Raw genomic sequence first — 20,163 nt, 5'->3', positions numbered from 1 at the left:
AGGTATTCTCCTCCTCTATCAGAGCGAAGAACTTTTATGCATTTTCCAGCTTGTTTCTCAACCTCATTACGAAATTCTTTGAACTTTTCAAAGGATTTAGATTTATGTTTCATTAGGTACAAATAACCATACCTAGAATAATTATCAATAAAAGTAATGGAGTAATAGAAACCACTTCTTGCCATGTGATTCATAGGACCACAAACATCAATGTATATTAATCCTAATACATCAGTGGCTCTAGCTCCCTTTCCTGTAAAGGGACTTTTGGTCATTTTCCCCTGTAAGCAAGGCTCACAAATTGGATAAGGCTCTACCTTCAAAAGATTCAATGGCTCATCCCTTACCAATCTATTGATTCGGTCAATTTTGATATGACCAAGCCTTAAGTGCCACAAATAGGTAGGATTAACATCTCTTTTTCTTTTAAGAGATAACACATTGGCAACAATATCATTCTCAACACAATTAATAGAATTATCAATAGAACTCAAAAAATAAAGACCATCTTGTAAAATGCCAGAAGTTACAAATTTATTATTAAACTTAACAACAAGTTTAGAAGTAAAAAGAAATGAATATCCTGAACAACCAAGTTTTGAAACTGAAACTAAATTTCTTCGCACTTCTGGCACATATAAGCAATCTTCTAAGACAAGAGTTCTACTAGAAGATAATTCTAAATAAAAGGTTCCAATGGCAATGGTTGCAATAGTTGCACCAGTCCCCATCTTTAGGATCACCTCCCCTTCATTTAGCCTTCGGGTCTCCTTGAACCCCTGCAACATATTGCAAATGTGTGAGATTGTACCAGAATCTACACACCAAGAATCAAATGGACCATCCATTAAATTTGTTTCAATAATGAGCAAATTAGGCATACCTTTTACAGGTTTTTCATTCTTCAGAGAAGCCAAATAATGGCGACAGTTTCTCTTCCAATGACCAGGCTTACCACAATGGAAACAATTTCCTTTTGCTTTCTTTTTCTCAGTGTCCTTATTCACTTTGTCACCTTGAGCCTTATTGAATGACTGAGACCCTTTTCTCTTAAAGTTCTTACCCTTAGGCTTCAACTTAAGAGAAGTGTCATATTTTTCAGCCAACATTACAGTAGGCTTTTCTTTCTTAATGAGATCCTCAGCTGCTTTCAACATATTAAGCAGCTCTGACAATGTCACTACCATCTTATTGATGTTATAGTTCATGATAAACTAATTAAAAGAATCAGGTAAAGATGCTAGGATCGCATCAACTTGGGTCTCACTATCAATTTCTGCACCAAGCATATCCAATTCGTTGATGAAAGAAATCATCTTCAGGACATGTTCCCGAACTGGAGTTCCTTCCACCATTTTGGTGGACATGAGATTTTTCATAGCAGTTTGCCGTGCACTTCTGCTTTGTTTTCCAAACATCTCTTTGAGGTGCAACATCATATCTTGTGTTGTAACTAGGCCTTGGCATTGTTTTTGCAACACATTGGTCATAGAGGCCATTATGTAGCATTTAGCCATTTCATCAGCCTCATGCCACTTATTAAATGCATCTCTTTGCTCCTCAATGGCATCAACTAAAGCAAGTTTTGGTGCCTCAGTATTAAGGACATGAGCTATCTTATCAGTAGTGAGAACAATGATTAGGTTCCTTTTCCAATCTGCATAGTTTGGTCCAGACAATCGATTTTCATCCAAAATCTTAGCTAAGGGATTAAAATTGGTCATAATGAATCTGCAAAATAATATAAAATAATATTTTCACATACATATATCCATTATATTTAGGTTTTTGAATAACTAATGATAGCTCCCACAAGAACAAAATATCATAGATTCCCAGAATAGAATATAACAATTATATTCATAAATAGTTCGAAGTGGGCATCGGGAACCATTACCTTGCATGCTCCAATAATTTCTTTTGAAATATACTGTGCACACCATATAAAGGCAAATAGATACTATTCATCATAATTTCATCTCATGTTTCTAATTTTATTTAATTTCTCTATGACTCCCGATTTACTTTTGGCCTCAAAATCAAACATGTTTTACACTATTTTAGTGGTCATGTTTATTTGGATAAGTGCAAACCATTATCTGAGTGTGATACATGTACTAGTTGTGAGAGACCGCGCCCCAGCCCGTTTTTATAGGATGTTGGGCTAAACCCATATGAATGGGTGGAGTCGTGTTATTGCCTCTCAAAATGGAGATTCGACTAGTTATATTTTCTCCTTTAGATTAAGGGTTTTACAATGGAGCCGCCACTTATTTAATAATTGGAAAAATAAGAAAACCATAATTGAAAAATTATTCATTTTATTAATTTGAAATTGAATTTACATTGATCATAGGAAAATTACATGGCTTTAGTCCTAAATACAATCTAAGATAAAGTACATGGTTTTATTTCCTAGTTACAATCTAAAAACTGAAAATTACATAGATAAGCATTTGATCTACTAACCCTTGATCTAAGTTCGAAGGCTATGTTACAAGGTGGAAAGGTATTAGGCACCCACCTTGCTCGGTGAAACCGGTCTTCTAGATTATGGTGGCCAACATTCATATCATATCATCCAATATGTTATCAATCAATTTGCATGTTGAATTTAATGTGTGTGCATGTGATAAACCCTAATTTAATTTATTAAGCATTGCATTTGGATTGAAAAATAAATTCTAGTGAATGTGTGTGGATGGTGATAACCTAGATTTAAGGATTTGAAAAAATTATTAAACAAACATGTTTTTCATACTTTTGATGTGGATTTAAGATTAAATCTAGTGATATGCATGAACATGTGATGAATAACCAATAACATGTGAATAACACATAAGAACAATTAAGAACTTTCAAACATATTCAAGGAAATTATCATTCTTTAATATTAAATTTTCATCATGGCAACACAAAAAACAAGTTAAGGGAAGGGATTATACCTTCATGCAAGACCCATATGGTGGAGGAGAAGACTCTTGGTAGAGGTCCTAAGGGTGGAGGAAAACAAGAGTTAGGAGAGGAAGAGTAAGTCTCACTCAATACCTTGAGTCTCAGGAAGACCAAGATATGACAAGTCTACTCAATTTCACTAGAACTCAAGAGAGGGGAAGAGAAGGGGTTTTTGTGTCTTGGAATGAAGGAAAGGGGGGGTTTATATAGTAGTGATGAAGGAAATATGAATGGAATGCCATTTAATGAGGGTTGACAAAGAATCATAAACCTAGACTTCATTTTAGCCTTTGGGGAAATCTGGTGCATTAAATATGGAGATTGATGAGAGTGAAGAGTAAGCAAAGTTCGGTTTTCCCGTAGATACTGTAACAGCTTGTAGAGCCAATTTTGACAAATTATATCTGCCTCAATTCTGATCGGAATTGTCTCATTTTTGTGCTTAAATTGAAGCCCTGGATGTCTAGTTTCTGGGAAAATTAACCTCATTCATAGATTCAAAATATTCTGAGGGATATCAATGAAATGGTGAGCAGAGGTCATTTGTTAGAAAATGGTTTTAGCATAATTAATATTAATAGGTCCCAAATTAGCTCCCAATTAACATTAAATGACTCCAATCACTTCCATTTCAGACTTAATTTGTTCCAAATTCACTCTAATTAAAAGATAATTGCACAAATTACTCATTGAATAATTAATGTTTAACTATCTAGTTAATTAGGTGTGTGCAACCCTACCATAAAATGTAGTCCTAATCAATCAAATTATGACACATCATCGATCTCAAATTGATTATACTTATAACCAATTGAAATCAATTGTTCATAATCACGTATAGTCGGACTCAATTTGTGATAGTGCATCTTAGTCATTAAAACTTGATTTGATGATAACTTTTAATCTGATGGTCTGATTAGGGCTCATGACTAGTCGATTTGATTGTTACAACATCAAGATCATTTTGGTGAAATGAGATTAAAGATCTAATGACCAGAATCAAGATGCATATTTTCAATGTGAAATTACCCTTTTACCCTCCATGTGAGGTTAAATACAAGTTGCAAAATAGGGTGTCAACACTAGTATGATTATGTTGCTATTTTAGCCACACCCCCACCAGTCATACACACACCTGTCTTCCCAAGAAGTAAACAAGAGGAACTACTAAACCAAAATCAAGTCTATCCTTTTGGCTTCGACATAATTTTAATTTAATAGAACCTATATTCACTGACAATGGAGGGCCATAGGAATTATTCTGTAAAATAATCCTATTTAGCACTTAATATATATTACTACTGGGACTATTTAAATATTATTCTTTATGTATCTGATACAACTCCCACTAATTGAGATTCAACACCTTAATTCGGTTATACTCAAGATTTTATCAACATAAAAAGGTGAGTCAATGAACCAAAATATATCAACATGAGTTACACAGATAAGCACATATACATGAAACCATAATAGACAATCTATAAAGCAATTATAGCACTACGGCGCACAACTCAAGATTAGATGCAAGAGACATGCCACTTCAGCAACATATTTGTGAAATATAATCAAGAATACGAAAACAAATCGGAACCAAACAATCAACATATCACATATATCAATCACGGCACAGATTTTTATTGTTCTCCACTTCTTTGATAAATAAAAAACAATTAACATATCACATATATCAATCACGACATATAGGAAATAAATCTCGGCACACATACTAGTACGAATAACGATTCAGAATCCATGATTAATTGTGGTTTGCTCTGATACCACTGTAAACTTTTGCGGAAGCAATATAAAACAAAAAATATATTTTCATTTAAAGATCGTTGTATCACACAACCATGGATTCTAAATAGAACAAAATTGAGTACCTCTCTTCTTAAGGTATTCACGTCTCTCTCTCTATTTCTTTTTGAGTTTTTAGAAGACTGCAGTATCACTCAGTAGTTCTGATGGTCAACCACTAATATTTTAAAATCTTATTTTATTTAAGACTTCTAAAACCTAAGAGAGAGATTGGACATGGGATCCTTAGGGATCCTAATCTTCAGCTGTAGGATTTATCAATAACTTTTTGAACGTTATTGACTTATCTTGAAACTCTTTCAAAATTATTTCTCAATTTTCTCAACCATATCAAGAAAATATTTGAACTTCTACAGATTGCAATAATGTCCATCAACACATTGCAATTGACCCCTGAAGATTAGAGAATTACAAATGTGGTCCCATTTCATACAATTTTATATCTATGTCCTTCCACCATATTATATTCCCACAAGCCACTAGGATTGGATAAATATCACTGTCATGTCCCTAGCTTATGTGACCCTTAATTTCTTGATTTCATAATTTCTATTGGACTCCAAAATATCTTTAAAAACTCTTTAAATATATATATATATATATATACACACACACACAATATTATATATATGAAAAACATTTTTGAAAAATGTCACCGATCGGTTTTGTTTTGAGTCCAACTTCAATATGAAAATCAACTAAATATACTATCTTCTTTAGAGACTGGTGGATTCATTGTTGAGCATTTATATATTTTACTCATTACACACATAACTCAACATGTCTGTATATAGCTTTTAAAATAGGCATCACCAGTTGACATTGTCAAAGTTATGTGCATAATAAATAAATATACACAAACCCCTCATGTTTGAGGAAAATAGAAAAATTATGATAGAACAACCTTTTAATTAACAATGATCACTTCATAAAGTGTCTTTGATCGGATCCAATTCAGTGTATGTACTTATTACATTACACCCATTTGTTTGCTTAAAGTCACTATTTCAATGATGGAGTAAATCATCCTATCATATAGCAGCACAACAAGTGTAAGTTTCAGTGGTAATATTCAATTAATATCCACAGCTTAGAACAATTTAATAATCTATGAAAAATCATTACTCCCTGTCTTTGGTTCCTTAACCATTAACATGATTTTTCCTACAGATGTGACATTATATGCCACATTTAAATAATAAAATATACCTATAAAAGTTATGAATGTGAAAATAAAATTTTATCATCAAATAAAAATGCATAGTATCATTTTTGAGGGCACATAATTCTAACAAATAAAACGTGAACTGCCCCTCCAGAGACAAGCTAAAGGGCCACCCAATTGTGCCTTGCAAGCCCACATGCAAGAAAGACAGACATCATATCAACTAAGAGGCCTTGGTTTTGGGATTGTTTTATAGAGAGAAAAGAGCCCATGAAGAGCTAGCAAGTATAAATGGAAGCCCAATAATGAAATAAAGGAATGCGACTCCAACATAAAAGACCCATATTGTTATTATGAAGAAATTGAAAAGCACGTAGTACTTGACTACTCTATCATCGGAGAGCTGTCAGCATGCCCCACGGGGACGAGCCGATCTTACAAAGATTTTCTTTAGTGTTTGTGCTGGAGTGATTATCCCGAGTCACCCCTAATCCAACGGTCTTCCTTTGTCCTAAGAATCTGATCACATCCTAGAGTGTGTGTGTGGTGTGGAATACATTTATATATGTCCATTAGTTCTGCCAATGACAGATTAACTTAAGAGCGATACGTATTTCTACTTCAAAACTTCAATTGGGGAGTTAGTTACTACTATGAAAATGAGGCATTGTCAGCGTCTATATAAAAGTTAAAACTCATACTTGTTTGTCATCACATTCTTTGTTAAATCTTTAGTAGTAAAATATATCTTTTCCTTTTACTTACTCATCAATACTCTTGTCCCTTTTCCATCCGATTTGTCTGTGTTTTTTGACATTTTATTTTATGAAAATGTTCGTACATCGTTACTTCAAAACATTCTCTGTTTCTTTTTTCCTTGTCTTGAGTATCAGTTTAGTACATGATATGTCTGTCAGCCTCTCTAAATGTTTGGGAATTATAATTAAGAACTGTTTAGAAGTAGGTGGTCCACGACAGTTGATAGTTTAAACGTGAACGAGAGGGCATGTGGTGTGTGCATAGGTTTTATTTATGGATTATACTCGCTGTACACATATTCCAAAAAATAACAAAATTCCTGACTTCAATTTTCAACTTGAAAGTCATAGCTTTAAGTTACGGTTTTAATTGTTGTTGAGATTTTGTAAAACTATGTAAAATAGTTTATGTGTAATAAGCATTACTATTTTATTTATAGTCTGTAAAAAGTTTTTTTTTTCGCATAACACACACTGCACTTTTATAACTAAAAACTTGAGTTAAATTCATAGTTTCAGTCTATAATAACATATATAAGGGTTTTACTAAAATATATATGCTCTTAAGAGTATATATTAGAAAATTATTTTTAAAAAAAAATTTACAAAAAAATAAAAAAGTGCTTAACCCTTATAAATAGTTTTTAAAAATGAATGATTAATATATGTTCTTAACTGAACTCAACGTGTAAACAGAATGTGTGGAAGAGTATTTTCCCTAGTTTACAAAGTGTACGTGCATGTCAACACAAAAAGAAAACTAGAAAAGGGAAGCAGAGGAAGAGGAGAAAGAGAAAGAGAAGAGGGGGGTGAGGTAGAAGGAAAGACAAGTTCTCCTTAGTTTGGACAATCAACGAAAGAAAGGCGAAAGCAGGAAAAAGCTGTTAGTTGTTATGTCCTTTTGGTGATAATTCCGTTCTCAAAGATACTTGTTACGTCAACAACTTAGAAAGTTAAACCCCAGTACGAATTTTGTTTTCTTTTATTTATTTCAAAAAAAAAGAAAAAAGAAAAGGTTCTTGTATTTTGCTCTTTGAAAATAAAAAAAATGGTTCTTTGTATAGCCTACAATCTACATAGCTATTGCTTAGATTCTCTCAGTACTTGTCACTGCATGTTTCTACTTTATGAGTCACTCCAAAAGAAAACCACACAGAAAAGGCCCCACAAATGACCCAACACCCACGTGTTCTTCCAATGTCACCATCACGAGTCACATGCATCAACCAGGCAAATCACATGTTTTTGTGTGTTGCCTATCTATCTCGTCCTATATATTTTCGTCCAACTTTTCCATGTCCATGCATATATATGTTCACACACATCACTATACATCTTCGGGTTTTATCTTTACAATCATGATTCATTAGTAAAATCCTATTACATTTACACCCCAATAATTATTATTAATATGGAGGAGGACTTACTTTCACACATTTTTGCAATTAATCTTTCCTTGCTATATATATTACGAATGGATTTGATTATAGTTTAGTATTTTTGATAATTTTTATGTTAGGTGTATTACAAAATATTAAAAATTAGTTTATTTAAAAAAATAAAAATTAAATTATTTGTTAAAAAAAGACAAAAAGCAAAAAATAAAAAATTTTTTTTTTTTAAAAGAAAATCCCAAACACACTCATAATTATAAGCAAAATATGCTTGTACCAAGGATGAGTATGAAATTTTCTAAATAGAAAAGGAAAGTACTATTTAGTTCAGAAGTTCACTTCAACTCCAATTTTCTTCTAATCATTGGGGAAATAGTCATCACACATCACATCGACTTCAACTCCAATTTCCTACTTTCCAATAAATATATCTGAATTTAATGCAGAAGCCCATTGGTGGTGAATTATTGGTACGGCTTAAAATTGTTCATTTTATGGAATAAGAGAATTCGATTTGCATTATTCATAAAATTAATTTGAAATTGACATAAAAAGTGGTGGATGATTAAATCAAGTGGTCACTGTAGCCTTGTAAGTTATCCAAATGGTTTTTGCTTGTCTTCCATTTCAAGGGAAAACTTGATACCATTTGAGGTATTGGAGTACCATTTTAAATAATGTCTTTGATTATATTAAAATATTAATTAAATCATATTGAAAAAATTTATTATAATTTTTTTCATCATTTTAAGATGTAAAATTACTAATTAAGTTTTGTTATATGTTTTAGTAACATCTATCTTTCAAATAATAATAAGACTATAAATTATACATGCATTTGGAAAACAAAAAGATGTCGGTAAATATCATGCATGGTTGAGAAAATATTAGAGATTAAGAAAATACTTTTACAAGTTATCATTGTCTAGTACTTTTAATTTCTTGAATAACACATTTAAATATAATATAAATGTGTAGCATATTCGTACGGTATTTAGCTTAATTAATAATCATATTTAAATTAAAGAAAATTCTCAAAATTTAAAAAAAATTAAAATTTTGAAACTTTTGGCAATAAATTTTTATTAGGATAATTTTAAACTTCTTGGACTTTTAGTAGCAATCATATGCAATTTAATATAGTAAAATTTGTATTTTACACATTCATATTAGTGCTACATTTCTTTTTTCTTTTTTTTTTTTTTTTTTTTTTTTTTGGAGAATGCTACATTTCATTTGATAAGCTTATGTCACGTGACTCACTATTAAACATATATTTTTAAAGATAATTTGTTTTTCTAAAAAAAAAAAAGTTTTAATGAAACCATATTACTAAAGGGGTAATTATAGAATATTTCTAGAGTATCATAAATGTATATTTTCTCCTCTTACACAATAGTGGGTCACACTAATTTAAGTCTTGTTGAAAGCTACAATTTATGTGAGAAAGAGGAGTTCACATTTAAGATTCTCCTAAAATATTCTATAATTATAAGTAATTGCTAAAGTAATTAGAAGTCTAAAATTAATATTAAGAGAGGTGTTAAGTCCACAATATTTTCACAACAAATCATAAGTAATTAGTTGTTATTGGTTCTAATTTGAACCTATCACTGAAATTACTTTTCTACCCCAACAATAACAACCTGTAACAACTTGCCACATAAAATTTGTTGTGAAAATGTTGTGGACATATTTAGATATATTGCCCAAAGTTTTTGTCGTATTTTCATTATAAAGCACCAAACTACCAATAGCTTTAAAACACTATTAAATCTAATTAAAACTTTATTATAATGGGTTACATCAATGTGAAAGAAGTTTCATTATGCATTTTCAATTATTTTAATTATTTACTATTTTTAGGTTTGATAAAATCTAAGTACCGATTTTCTTCTATCTCGTACTTTAAGGTAATGTTTTTTTTTTCCTTTTCTTTTAACTATTTATTTTATTGGTGATTTTTGATGAAATAATGAAATAATTTTATATATAAATTTAATTTTTAATTAACTCATGCACTTGACAAATACATTGTTAGTTATCTCAACAATTTTAATGCAATTATGATGAGCCATATGCTAGAAGCATCTTATATAATGTGTAATACATTAATTGAGTTGTGCACAAAACCCAACTATTGCTATATTAAATATTTTACAGGCTCTATTGCCTTTCTGTTCAAAAAAAAAAAAAAAAAAAAAAAAAAAAATTATAGGCTAAAGTATTCTATTTTCTTCCATAAAATTTAAAATGGTAAATTGCACCAACCTCTTTAAAGGTTCCACAAAACACTCTCTTTGTGAAAACTATGGATGAAATGACGGGAAATTATTGTGTACTCCCGGAGTACCATAAATGCGTACTTCCTCCTCTCACATGAATGGTAGGTCCCATTAATTAAATTCATGGTAGGACCCACCATTCATGTGAGAGGAGGAAGTACGCATTTATAGTACTCCGGGAGTACCTAATAAATTTTCTAAAATGACAATCCTGTGTGAGGTTTCTATAAAAAAAAATAAAAAAATAAAAAAAAGTCAATGTCTATATTTCCTAAGGAATATTCTACTTTAAAAAACATTCCTACCCAAGTTATGGACCAAATTACCCTCCCCTTAAGTTTGTATAAATGACACTCCTTGTTATACGTCCCAATTAATAGGATTATTTTTTAAATAAAATATTTCATTAGAGAAGTAATGATGTTAGAAGGCATGAACTTATTTGTTGCATTTAAAGAAACCTAAAGTTAATGAGTGTCATTTTCCCTATTTTGATAAACCTAAAGAGAATTTGGTGCAATTTTCCCTATTTAAAAAGTTCAATTCATCGTTGAAATTTAATATGTTTTACATTTTTCCCTTTCTGACATATAGTTTAGGTAATATTTTCTTCCCAAAATTATAGTTTAGGTTTTCCTTTTATCCCAAAAATACATATTCTACTGGACATCTTGAAAAGAAAAGAAAAGAAAAAGCTTATTCAATAAAGGTTGGTTCTTTGATCAAGTTTTGAATGAATTTCTAATCAAATTATTCCAGAGTTTTAAAGTCTCATTTGAAGTTTTAGACAAAAGTTTAATGAAAGTAGAAGAAAAGAAGAAATGTGTGACATTTTAAATTTTTAGAACACTATAGAACATTTGCTATTTCAAGGATCGATGAAAAAAGAATATTGTTGCCTATTTTATAATTTGGAATGATATGTGTAATGTGCAATTATCCCCCAAAAATACCATTATTCACAAAAACTAATCAAAAGGACTATTTGATCAATATGATTTTAGTGTGATATTTAGATCGGTAAAATTATTGGTACTTGATTTGACAGATTGGACCAAAATGTCAATCTTGGGTTTTAAACATTACCTTGGTAAGTAATAATGACTTTTATAAATAGAAAACAAAAAAAAAAAAAAAAAAAAAAAAAAAAAGGATTGGAGAACCTGCCCATCAACATTAATAAGAGCTCGAGAAAGGATAGAGTTGATTCGCTGGGTTCCCTAAAACAAACAAGATGAGACCTAATTGAACACTATGACTACCATGATTTATGGACTTAGAGATTTTCTTACTCTCAATTGGAATTAGTACTTATTATTTCTAACTTTGATGTCTTACTTACACATGTATTCTCCTCCTCGTCATGTACAGCATCTTAGTTTTTTTTTTTTTTTTTTTTTTTATTTTTTTATTATCAAATTTATTTTACCCTAATTACCAAAACCCATAATAGTTTCTATTTCTATCCCATTTTTGTGCATCACACGTGGAAAATGGCATCATGACTATGGTGTTTGTTGATTCTCTTAATGATCATTGCAATTTGCAAAAGATCACCATGGAGATTCTGGGTAAGCAAAGGTGATAGGCACATGCAGTTTACATAAACATCATGGTAAAACATTGTTTGGAGTAACAAACTAATTTTCAGTGCAGTTCGCAATAAGAAACTATATGCGAGACAGTACTTCGCACTAAAATAATAAGACTAATGAAAAAAAAAAAGAAAAAAAAAATCAAGGAACAAACTAGATATTCTTATTGATAATATAAAGTATTACAAACTCCGAGTCACGTGATTACAAAAATAGAGAACAGAACTTAAGTAAACAAGTCTACATTAGATGACTATTCTTAGAAAGTTCATGTGAGGCAATGACACACTTACAAGCATGAAGATAACTGTCTGATTGATTGGGAACGAGTCTGGTTTTCAGATAATGTGTGTGTATTATTAGAAAAACCAATCTCTATTTATATTCAATCTTTGACAATTATCGCATAAAAAAGTTATTGCACCACGTATGTTCTTCAAATAACTGTTCGCATGTTCATGTGCATCTCATGTGTTTCTAATTTCTAGATAATTAACTCTGCGATCCCTCTTCTCACACGTCTGTGTACTCCTCAAGTATTCAATTTAAATGGATCTGTGATATCTTAGGCTTCTTAAATAACTGATAATGGATAAAATACCCAATGCCATGGTGCCCCCAAAAATGGTTTCATTTTATACTTGACAACAATTTTATTCAATATATTAATAATGATAAAACATAAATATATATATATATATATATATGAATGTATATATGTTTATGTATTATCCTTATTCTTATCGTGTGCAACTATATTTATTTTATGAGAAATATTATGTTTACAATATTTTCACAACATTTTTACAAAAAATTTTAAGTGATAGATTGTTATTAGCTGTGGATTCAAACTAGAACTAATAACAACTTATTACTTATGATTTGTTACAAAAGTGTTGTAAAAATGTTATGGATATAGCACTTCTCTTTATTCATAAGCCCAACAAACACACATTTAAATTTATTTTTACTTAATTTATAAAGTTGTGATTTACAACTATATTTTTGTTGACTTTAATATCGTGTTAAATTTGATTTTATTTTGTTCAATAATTTTTCTTTATGGTTGTGAGATTTAATATAAGGGTTGAGTGTGAGAGTTTGGTGAAAACAATGAAGTTTGCGACTTGCTCGCGACTGGCTCGCAAGTGGACAACCTGCAAAATGCCACATGAGAAGAATATGCTGGGATCTGAACTTGCCAGGCTGCATTTTGTGTGTCACTTCGCGACTTGACCAACCCATGAGTGACCCGCGAAACTCTTTGCCTATATGATTTAATTGTGCTTTCCTCATTTCTTTACCCACATTATATAAGCCTACATTACCTACGAAATTGTAAGGAGACTTTAAAAGAGAAAATCCTAGCAATACACTTGAGAGTTAAAGATTGTTAACCCACAATCATCTATACAATTTCTCTTAGTTTTTCTCTACTCCTACCTCTTCAATAACAAATCCTTATGAGGTTCTTAGTTCAAACACTTATTTCACCAATTCTAAGTGTTGAGAGAAGTTTTGGTGCGTGTGGAAAGTATTGGAAGAAGCCATTGATTGGTAGATGCAATTTGGAGCTAATTGTGAAATCTGGATAACTAGTGAAGACAAAACTCAGTGAAGTTCGTTGGGAGCTGGAACTCAAAGGGTTCAAGTACATTGAATAGATTAGGCTTTGAGGGTCTTTTTGATATTCTTGTACTCCAACTTTATTCACTAATGGGTCATTTCGGTTTGGAGAGTCATGGAGAGGTTTTTCATCGAGTATTTCGGTTTCCTCTTCGATAACATGTCTCGGTGTTATCTTATTGTTTGCATCTCTCTTTCCTTACTCTTTATGCTTTATACTTATTGTCTATCGTATATGCATATGCTTTAGAGTAGTTCTGGCCTCATTGCGTTACACTTACTCTTATTCCGCACTTAGTTAAATAGGGTAAAAGCAATCTAGTTGTACGTTTAAAATTGAGGGTCTAAACAAGTAATAGTGTTTTACATTATTTGAGTTTTCACAACTTATTTTTGAAAGTTTATATGTAACGATAATTGTTGCCATTGGTCGTAGGTAATCAAGTGTGGTGCGAGTTGCTGTCATTATATTTTAAGTCATACACGACGCAAGCTAGCATAGAGCTTAACTTATGATATCTTGATTCTAGAAGTAAGAACCCATATCTATAATTTAGAGTTTGAAAATAGTGAATTGTGAAGGATATAATGTAGAAGAGCGAGGTGTCAAAGACTCAAGCTGGCATAGAGCTTAACCTATGATATCAGGATTCTAGAAGTAAGAACTCATCCCTCGCCGTTTTGAGTTTTAGAAATACATGACCCGGAGTTTTGAATTTGGGGGCATTTGAATTATTCAATCATAGAAGGTACTAATCGTTAATTTATGCAATGTATAGGAAAGTTTGACAAATTTTTTTTTTTTTTTTAATGATACATATTTAATTAATAAGTTTAATAAATAAAAATTCAAATGAGATAATTATAGAAAAATAAAACAAACTTCATTTAATCAGAATTTATTTAGAGGATATATAAGAGCAAACGTCATTTGATTAGAATCTCTGTATAATGTGGGTTGTTTTATCCAAATATATATATATATATATATATATATATTGCACGAGTTCTGATTAATTTAAAATGACATATTTTAGCAATACTTTTTAACTTTTTTTGAAAAAAAAAAAAAAAAATAGTTACATATTAAAATAATCAAGTTGAAAAACATAAGATTTTAAAAGCTTATATGACAATATTTAGGGGTGTGCAGCGAACCCGTCAATCTGCCAAAATTGACCCAACTTGACTCAACCCACCGGGTTGGTGGGTTAGGTTGGGTCATGATTTTTTTTTACAATGGGTTTGGTTGGGTTTAGGTTATGAGATTTACAAATCTGCCTAACCCAACCTGACCCACCTATATTTAATATATTTTAAATTTAAAAATATATATTAAAAAATATATTATATAATTTTGTTATTTATTTTTTTGCCACTCTTCCTAAATAAAACTCAAACCCTAAGTTTTTCTCATATAGTTTGTGTTTGTTTGGCATTATGCTCATGATTATTTAGTTATAAATTTGCTCTTACTTGTGGTGATGTTGTTCTAATGCTGAATTCAATAATAATAATAGTAATTAAAAAAAATTGTCTAACTCATAGGTCCAACCCGATCTAACCTGATCCACGTGGGTTGGGTTGAAAAAGTTTCTCAACCCTACCAAATCCGATCCATGCACATCCTTAACAATATTTCTAGAGAACATTTTTTGGAAAACTATCTCATTTTTTGGTGTTTGGTAACAACCTTGAAAATGGGCATGAGAATGTTTTCTAGTGTTTGGCATCCACAATTTTTATAACATTTCTTGTATAATTTAAATCTTGTATAATATTTGTATTGTGTAAACCTACCTAATGTAATCAATATAGATAAATAATAGAAAAACCAAGAATGAATTTGGTTTTTAAACTAAAATTTTGACAACAAATATAATCAAAATTAGTTGTCCAATTTTCATTATCTCAATTCTCAAATGCTCATCTTGTTCATGTATATGAACAGTATTTTTGATAAGTAATGTAAGAAATTTTATTAGAAAAAAACCAACCAAGTACACTGAAAGTGTACTATAGTGGTACAAATCAACATCAATATATATATACACCATACTTCTCATAATTTAAAATAACCATTATACCCATAAGTTCCATTTTAAATAGTTCAAAATGCCACATAGGCCAAATAGTTTGATAAATACCAAAAATTGTTATAGAACTGTTGACGGATCTGTGAGGAGAAAAAAAAAAAAAAAAAAAACCTAATTAAAAAACGGTGTTATAGAGGGGAGAAGAAATAGGGAGAAAAAAGAGAAGAGAGGCAGATAGAGAGAGAAATTTGTGGGAAGAGAAGAGGCCAGAGGGGGTGATAGTGAGGGTGTGAGAAGAGAGAAAAAACAAAGGGAAGAGAAGAAATGAGAGAGTTTATTGTGAGAAATGCTGAATGAGCAAAATAAAATATTGTTTCCTGAGTTAGAAGAAGATAATATTTATAGGAATTATGTGCTACATGAGAGAGAGATTGTTTTCCATTTTTTTTTTTTTGAAAAAAAAAAATTTATAGAAAATAAGGCTTATTTTTATATGAGTTTTCCATTGATCAAATATAGTCTTCAGTTGACCAATTTTTTTATTTTTTACTTTATTTTATATTACCAAACATTGGAAAATTTGGAAAACTATCTTTATAGAAGGTTTTCCAGCGAAACAAATAAAGCGCAAATGTTAAAAGGTTTTATTTTATACACTTTATAAATTTTAAATTTATACATGGATTACTTATCCTTCCATGCTATGGCGAACATTGCGGGTTAAGATGAGGCATTTGACTATTTGGCTTTAGGATACCAAAAACCTTTAGTTTTGTGTATTTTAGTATTAAAAAAAAAAAAGAAAAAAAAGAAAAAAAAGAGAGATGAAGAATAAATGAACGACACAATAATTTGGATTATACATGAAAATCGAGATGGACAGTGGTCTGGTTCAAATATTTAATTGTAATAAGCAAGAACAAAAAATAAAAAAGAAGATAATATAAGGAAAATAGTTTCTGGCCAAGCCCACTCACGGACCGTTTGTGTGGGACCATGTGAGGCCCACAAGTCCAGTTGGTTAGGTCCAAATAAGGCCTGATGGGGCTCACTTGCTCACTGCTCAGAGTGGCCCAATGGACCCAAATTTTTGTTTGTGTATTTTTCCGAAAGTGTTTAATATGGGAAGGCTATTAATGTGTACTGTCCGTATTTTCATGCCAAATTTTGTGCGCTATTCAGCAGCAACATTTTTTTCGTCCTCTTCCCTTTGAGGTGTTTTAGGTCATTAGGTGAAGATTTTTCATGTACATTAAATAGAATGGATTGTTTTTACCTAAGTAATAAATATATGGAAAAAGTTTAGCTACAAAATTGATTATAGCCTAAGTCTACACCTTTACTCAATATATTTTTATTTGAGGAGAATTTTGATAATTTCACCATTAGATAATTTAGATTGCTTATTCTTCTTATATACTCTGTACTTGTAAAATTTTAAGAAAATTAAAGATCAATAGTTATGTCATCAATAAATTGTTTTAATTGTACCACTGCGCACTTTTGGTGCGGTGGTCACTTTACAAGTATAAATGCTTATAGGGTGTGGGGGGGTAAGAGCCGATGTTCAAGTTTACAGGAAAGAGCTTCACACACATATACACTTTAGATTAGATTAGAGTAAAAATTCTATTTTATATCAAAGAAAAAAAATTTGTTTTAATTGTTAGTTTTTGTAGTATAAAATTATGCTTAAAATATAAGTTTATAGATAATATAGTAAACAATATCCGATTGACACAAAATTTGACATGTGTATTAAGAGTATAAAGAACATGTAATTCAACAGTTAGATTTTCAAAATATGTAGTAAAATTTATTTTATTAAGTAAGATTACAACCAATTTTGTAGTTAAATTTTGTCCTAAATATATTAAAGCTAAGGGTGTCTTCCATGCAAAGAAATTATGAATGAAATTGGCAAATTCTCTTCTAAATTTTTTTTTTAAAAAAAAAAAAAAAAAAAGAGAGAGAAAGAAAGGAAATTGGAAATTTCTTTAAATATTTCTTGTTTAATAAAATTCCGAGCAATTATAATTCTAATGAATTATGAGAATCTTAACTCATGTCAATTGCCAGATTCTAACTTACGTTTTAGGAAAGAATTGTCAATTCTTGCATACCTGTGTTCAACTTTTAAGATGAAGTCAATTTCATTCTCAAGTAGTCTTGTCTCTGTTTAAATTTTAAAAAAATTGACACTTCAAATTGATTTTGAATTTTCATACTTTTCATAATAAACTTTTAATATATGTCCCATTTCTCACATAAACTAATTTTTCTATTTTTTTTTAAATGAAGAGGAGATTTAATAATGAAAATTAATTGATTTTGAAAGTTGGGAGAATAAATTAACACATAAATATTTGAGAGAATTACAATTAATAGTTTAGGGATTTAATTGTACTTAATTATCCAATAATTGAAGGATTGAATTAGTAATTTAACCTAATATTTTTTTATTTATAAAATCAATAGGATAAAAAATTCTTAAGCCTTGTTTAGTGGTCCTAACATCTTCTCGTAACAAGGAGACTTAAAAATGAAAAAAAGGAACCTTTATTAGAATAAGAAGAAAAAGAATAAGGTTAGGTAAACTGATGTGACTAGGGTTATATCCTCGGATTGTTGTTTAAACAAGACAATTCAACAAATATATATATAGAAATGTAAGGGTACAACTAAGTCACACTAGCTTCTGTAGTTAAGGGGCTGGTCGCTAAATTCCAATTTTCCACAGGCGCACATAAATATCATAGGCATAACAAAGCCAAGTCATATTTGCGTGAAAATATATAAATGTTGATAGGCTCTTGCTTTCACTTGTGGATCTTGAATTTTGATCTGATTTAATCACATGCTTACATAAAATATTTTCACTTTGTCTAGTTAACATGGCCTCTTTCACTTACAACACCATTTGTGACTTAAATTCAAAGGATAACTTAACTGTAATAATATCCTTTTGTGGTATTTATGTTTACTGTTCGAACTCCACTTTTTCTTCAATTTAGGATGCAAAATGATCCTATGATATGTAAAGTAAATGAGGCCAAGTAGTGGTTTATAAGTCAATTGATACTTTTGGATATTTTTAACTGAAATGTTCAAGATTCAAATATTTCATTCCATAATGGAATAGTTGAATTATCAAAATGATATAAAAAGTAGAGTAATGCTACAATCACAAATTATTTTATAATATTTTTATAAAACTATTAATATGAAAATTCTTATTGGTTCTCTTTTGAGTCTACTACTAACATCATTTTTTTACTTATTAATAACTATCCACTAGATCAAACGTTTGTAAAAAGAAAAATACTACATCCATAACATTTTCACAGAAAATTATAGGTGATAAGTTGTTATTGGTTTTAATTTAAACATACCACTGAAATTACTTATTTAATTTACTTATTAATAACAATTCGTAATAACTTGCTACTTATAATTTATTGAAAAAGTATCGTGAAAATGTTATGAACATAATATTTCTCTAATACTAGTCGGTGAATTTAGCATTTTCTAAGTAAAAGGATGCATCATGCATGTCTAAATTCAAAAGAATGAGTAAATGAGAGGAGTTAGGAATTGTAAAAACAAGAGTGGGGGGTGAAAACAATTTCCCAAGCATATAGGAAAAAGGGAAAAACACAATGAAAAAGAATATAAGAGTAAAGGACGAGGGGGAGCGGAGAGTGTTGTCTTTTATGGTGTCCTTATTATGAAGCCGGCAAGGATTCTTTCAAGGTACTGGTAGGACCTACACCTCTTTCCAAGAAGAAGAAGAAGAACCGAAGAAGCAGCATTTCTCTGTGGGGTTCACTTTCTTGCCACTCAACCGTAGGACACTGGGAATCCTTACAAACCGCAAAAAGCTTCTCTATAAGATAAACCATGTCCCACACTATAATTCTTCCTTGTTTCCTTCATTTATTTTCTTTTTTAATAATCTTTTTTATTTATAAATTATTTTAATCATATATTTAAATTTGTGGGGGTGTACCGTGTATGAGAGATGACTATTAGTATTAATTAAGTGATTTTCAAAGACCAGGACTGAATCGACGTTTGGTACTTCTGTCACGGAGGATTGGAAGTAAGAAAATTCTATAATAAAATAATGCATGATTTCCTTTTAACTTTGTATGAAAGTATAATATCTTAATCATGACAAAGTCTTTATTATTCTTAATCATACCAAAAAAAATTATATTCACATTTTGGAATGTCAGTACTTTTGTTTTCATGGAATTATTTATAGGCAAGAGTTGTTATCTTGATTTTGGTCTGATTCTTTTGAATAAATAATCTGTTGTAAATAAATAAATAAACAGCAGAATAATTGACACGGTTGGTAATTCTTTTTTCGATTGTTTCTTTCTTGTTCTTCTTCATTTTTTTTTTCTTTTCAATTTTATTAGGTGTAGAGAAGACTTGACGTGAAACATGAAGATACAATCACGAAGACCATGTGTCTCACGAGACTGATTGAAAGCGGAAAATTTAAAAGAAAACCCTTTTT

At 30.3% G+C, this 20,163-nt stretch overlaps 1 protein-coding gene across 1 annotated transcript; it reads right to left on the bottom strand.

Moving 5' to 3' along the window:
- Positions 1-1,214: 1,214 nt before the first annotated feature.
- On the bottom strand, positions 1,215-1,724 carry LOC126719544 (uncharacterized). Its single transcript, XM_050422080.1, has one exon. It carries the CDS (start codon positions 1,722-1,724, stop codon positions 1,215-1,217), a length of 510 nt encoding a protein of 169 aa, XP_050278037.1.
- Positions 1,725-20,163: the final 18,439 nt, after the last annotated feature.

The sequence above is a fragment of the Quercus robur genome, chromosome 3 (genome assembly GCF_932294415.1).
Source record: "Quercus robur chromosome 3, dhQueRobu3.1, whole genome shotgun sequence".
Lineage (NCBI taxonomy): Eukaryota > Viridiplantae > Streptophyta > Magnoliopsida > Fagales > Fagaceae > Quercus > Quercus robur.
This window is presented reverse-complemented; position numbering and strand designations above follow the sequence as displayed.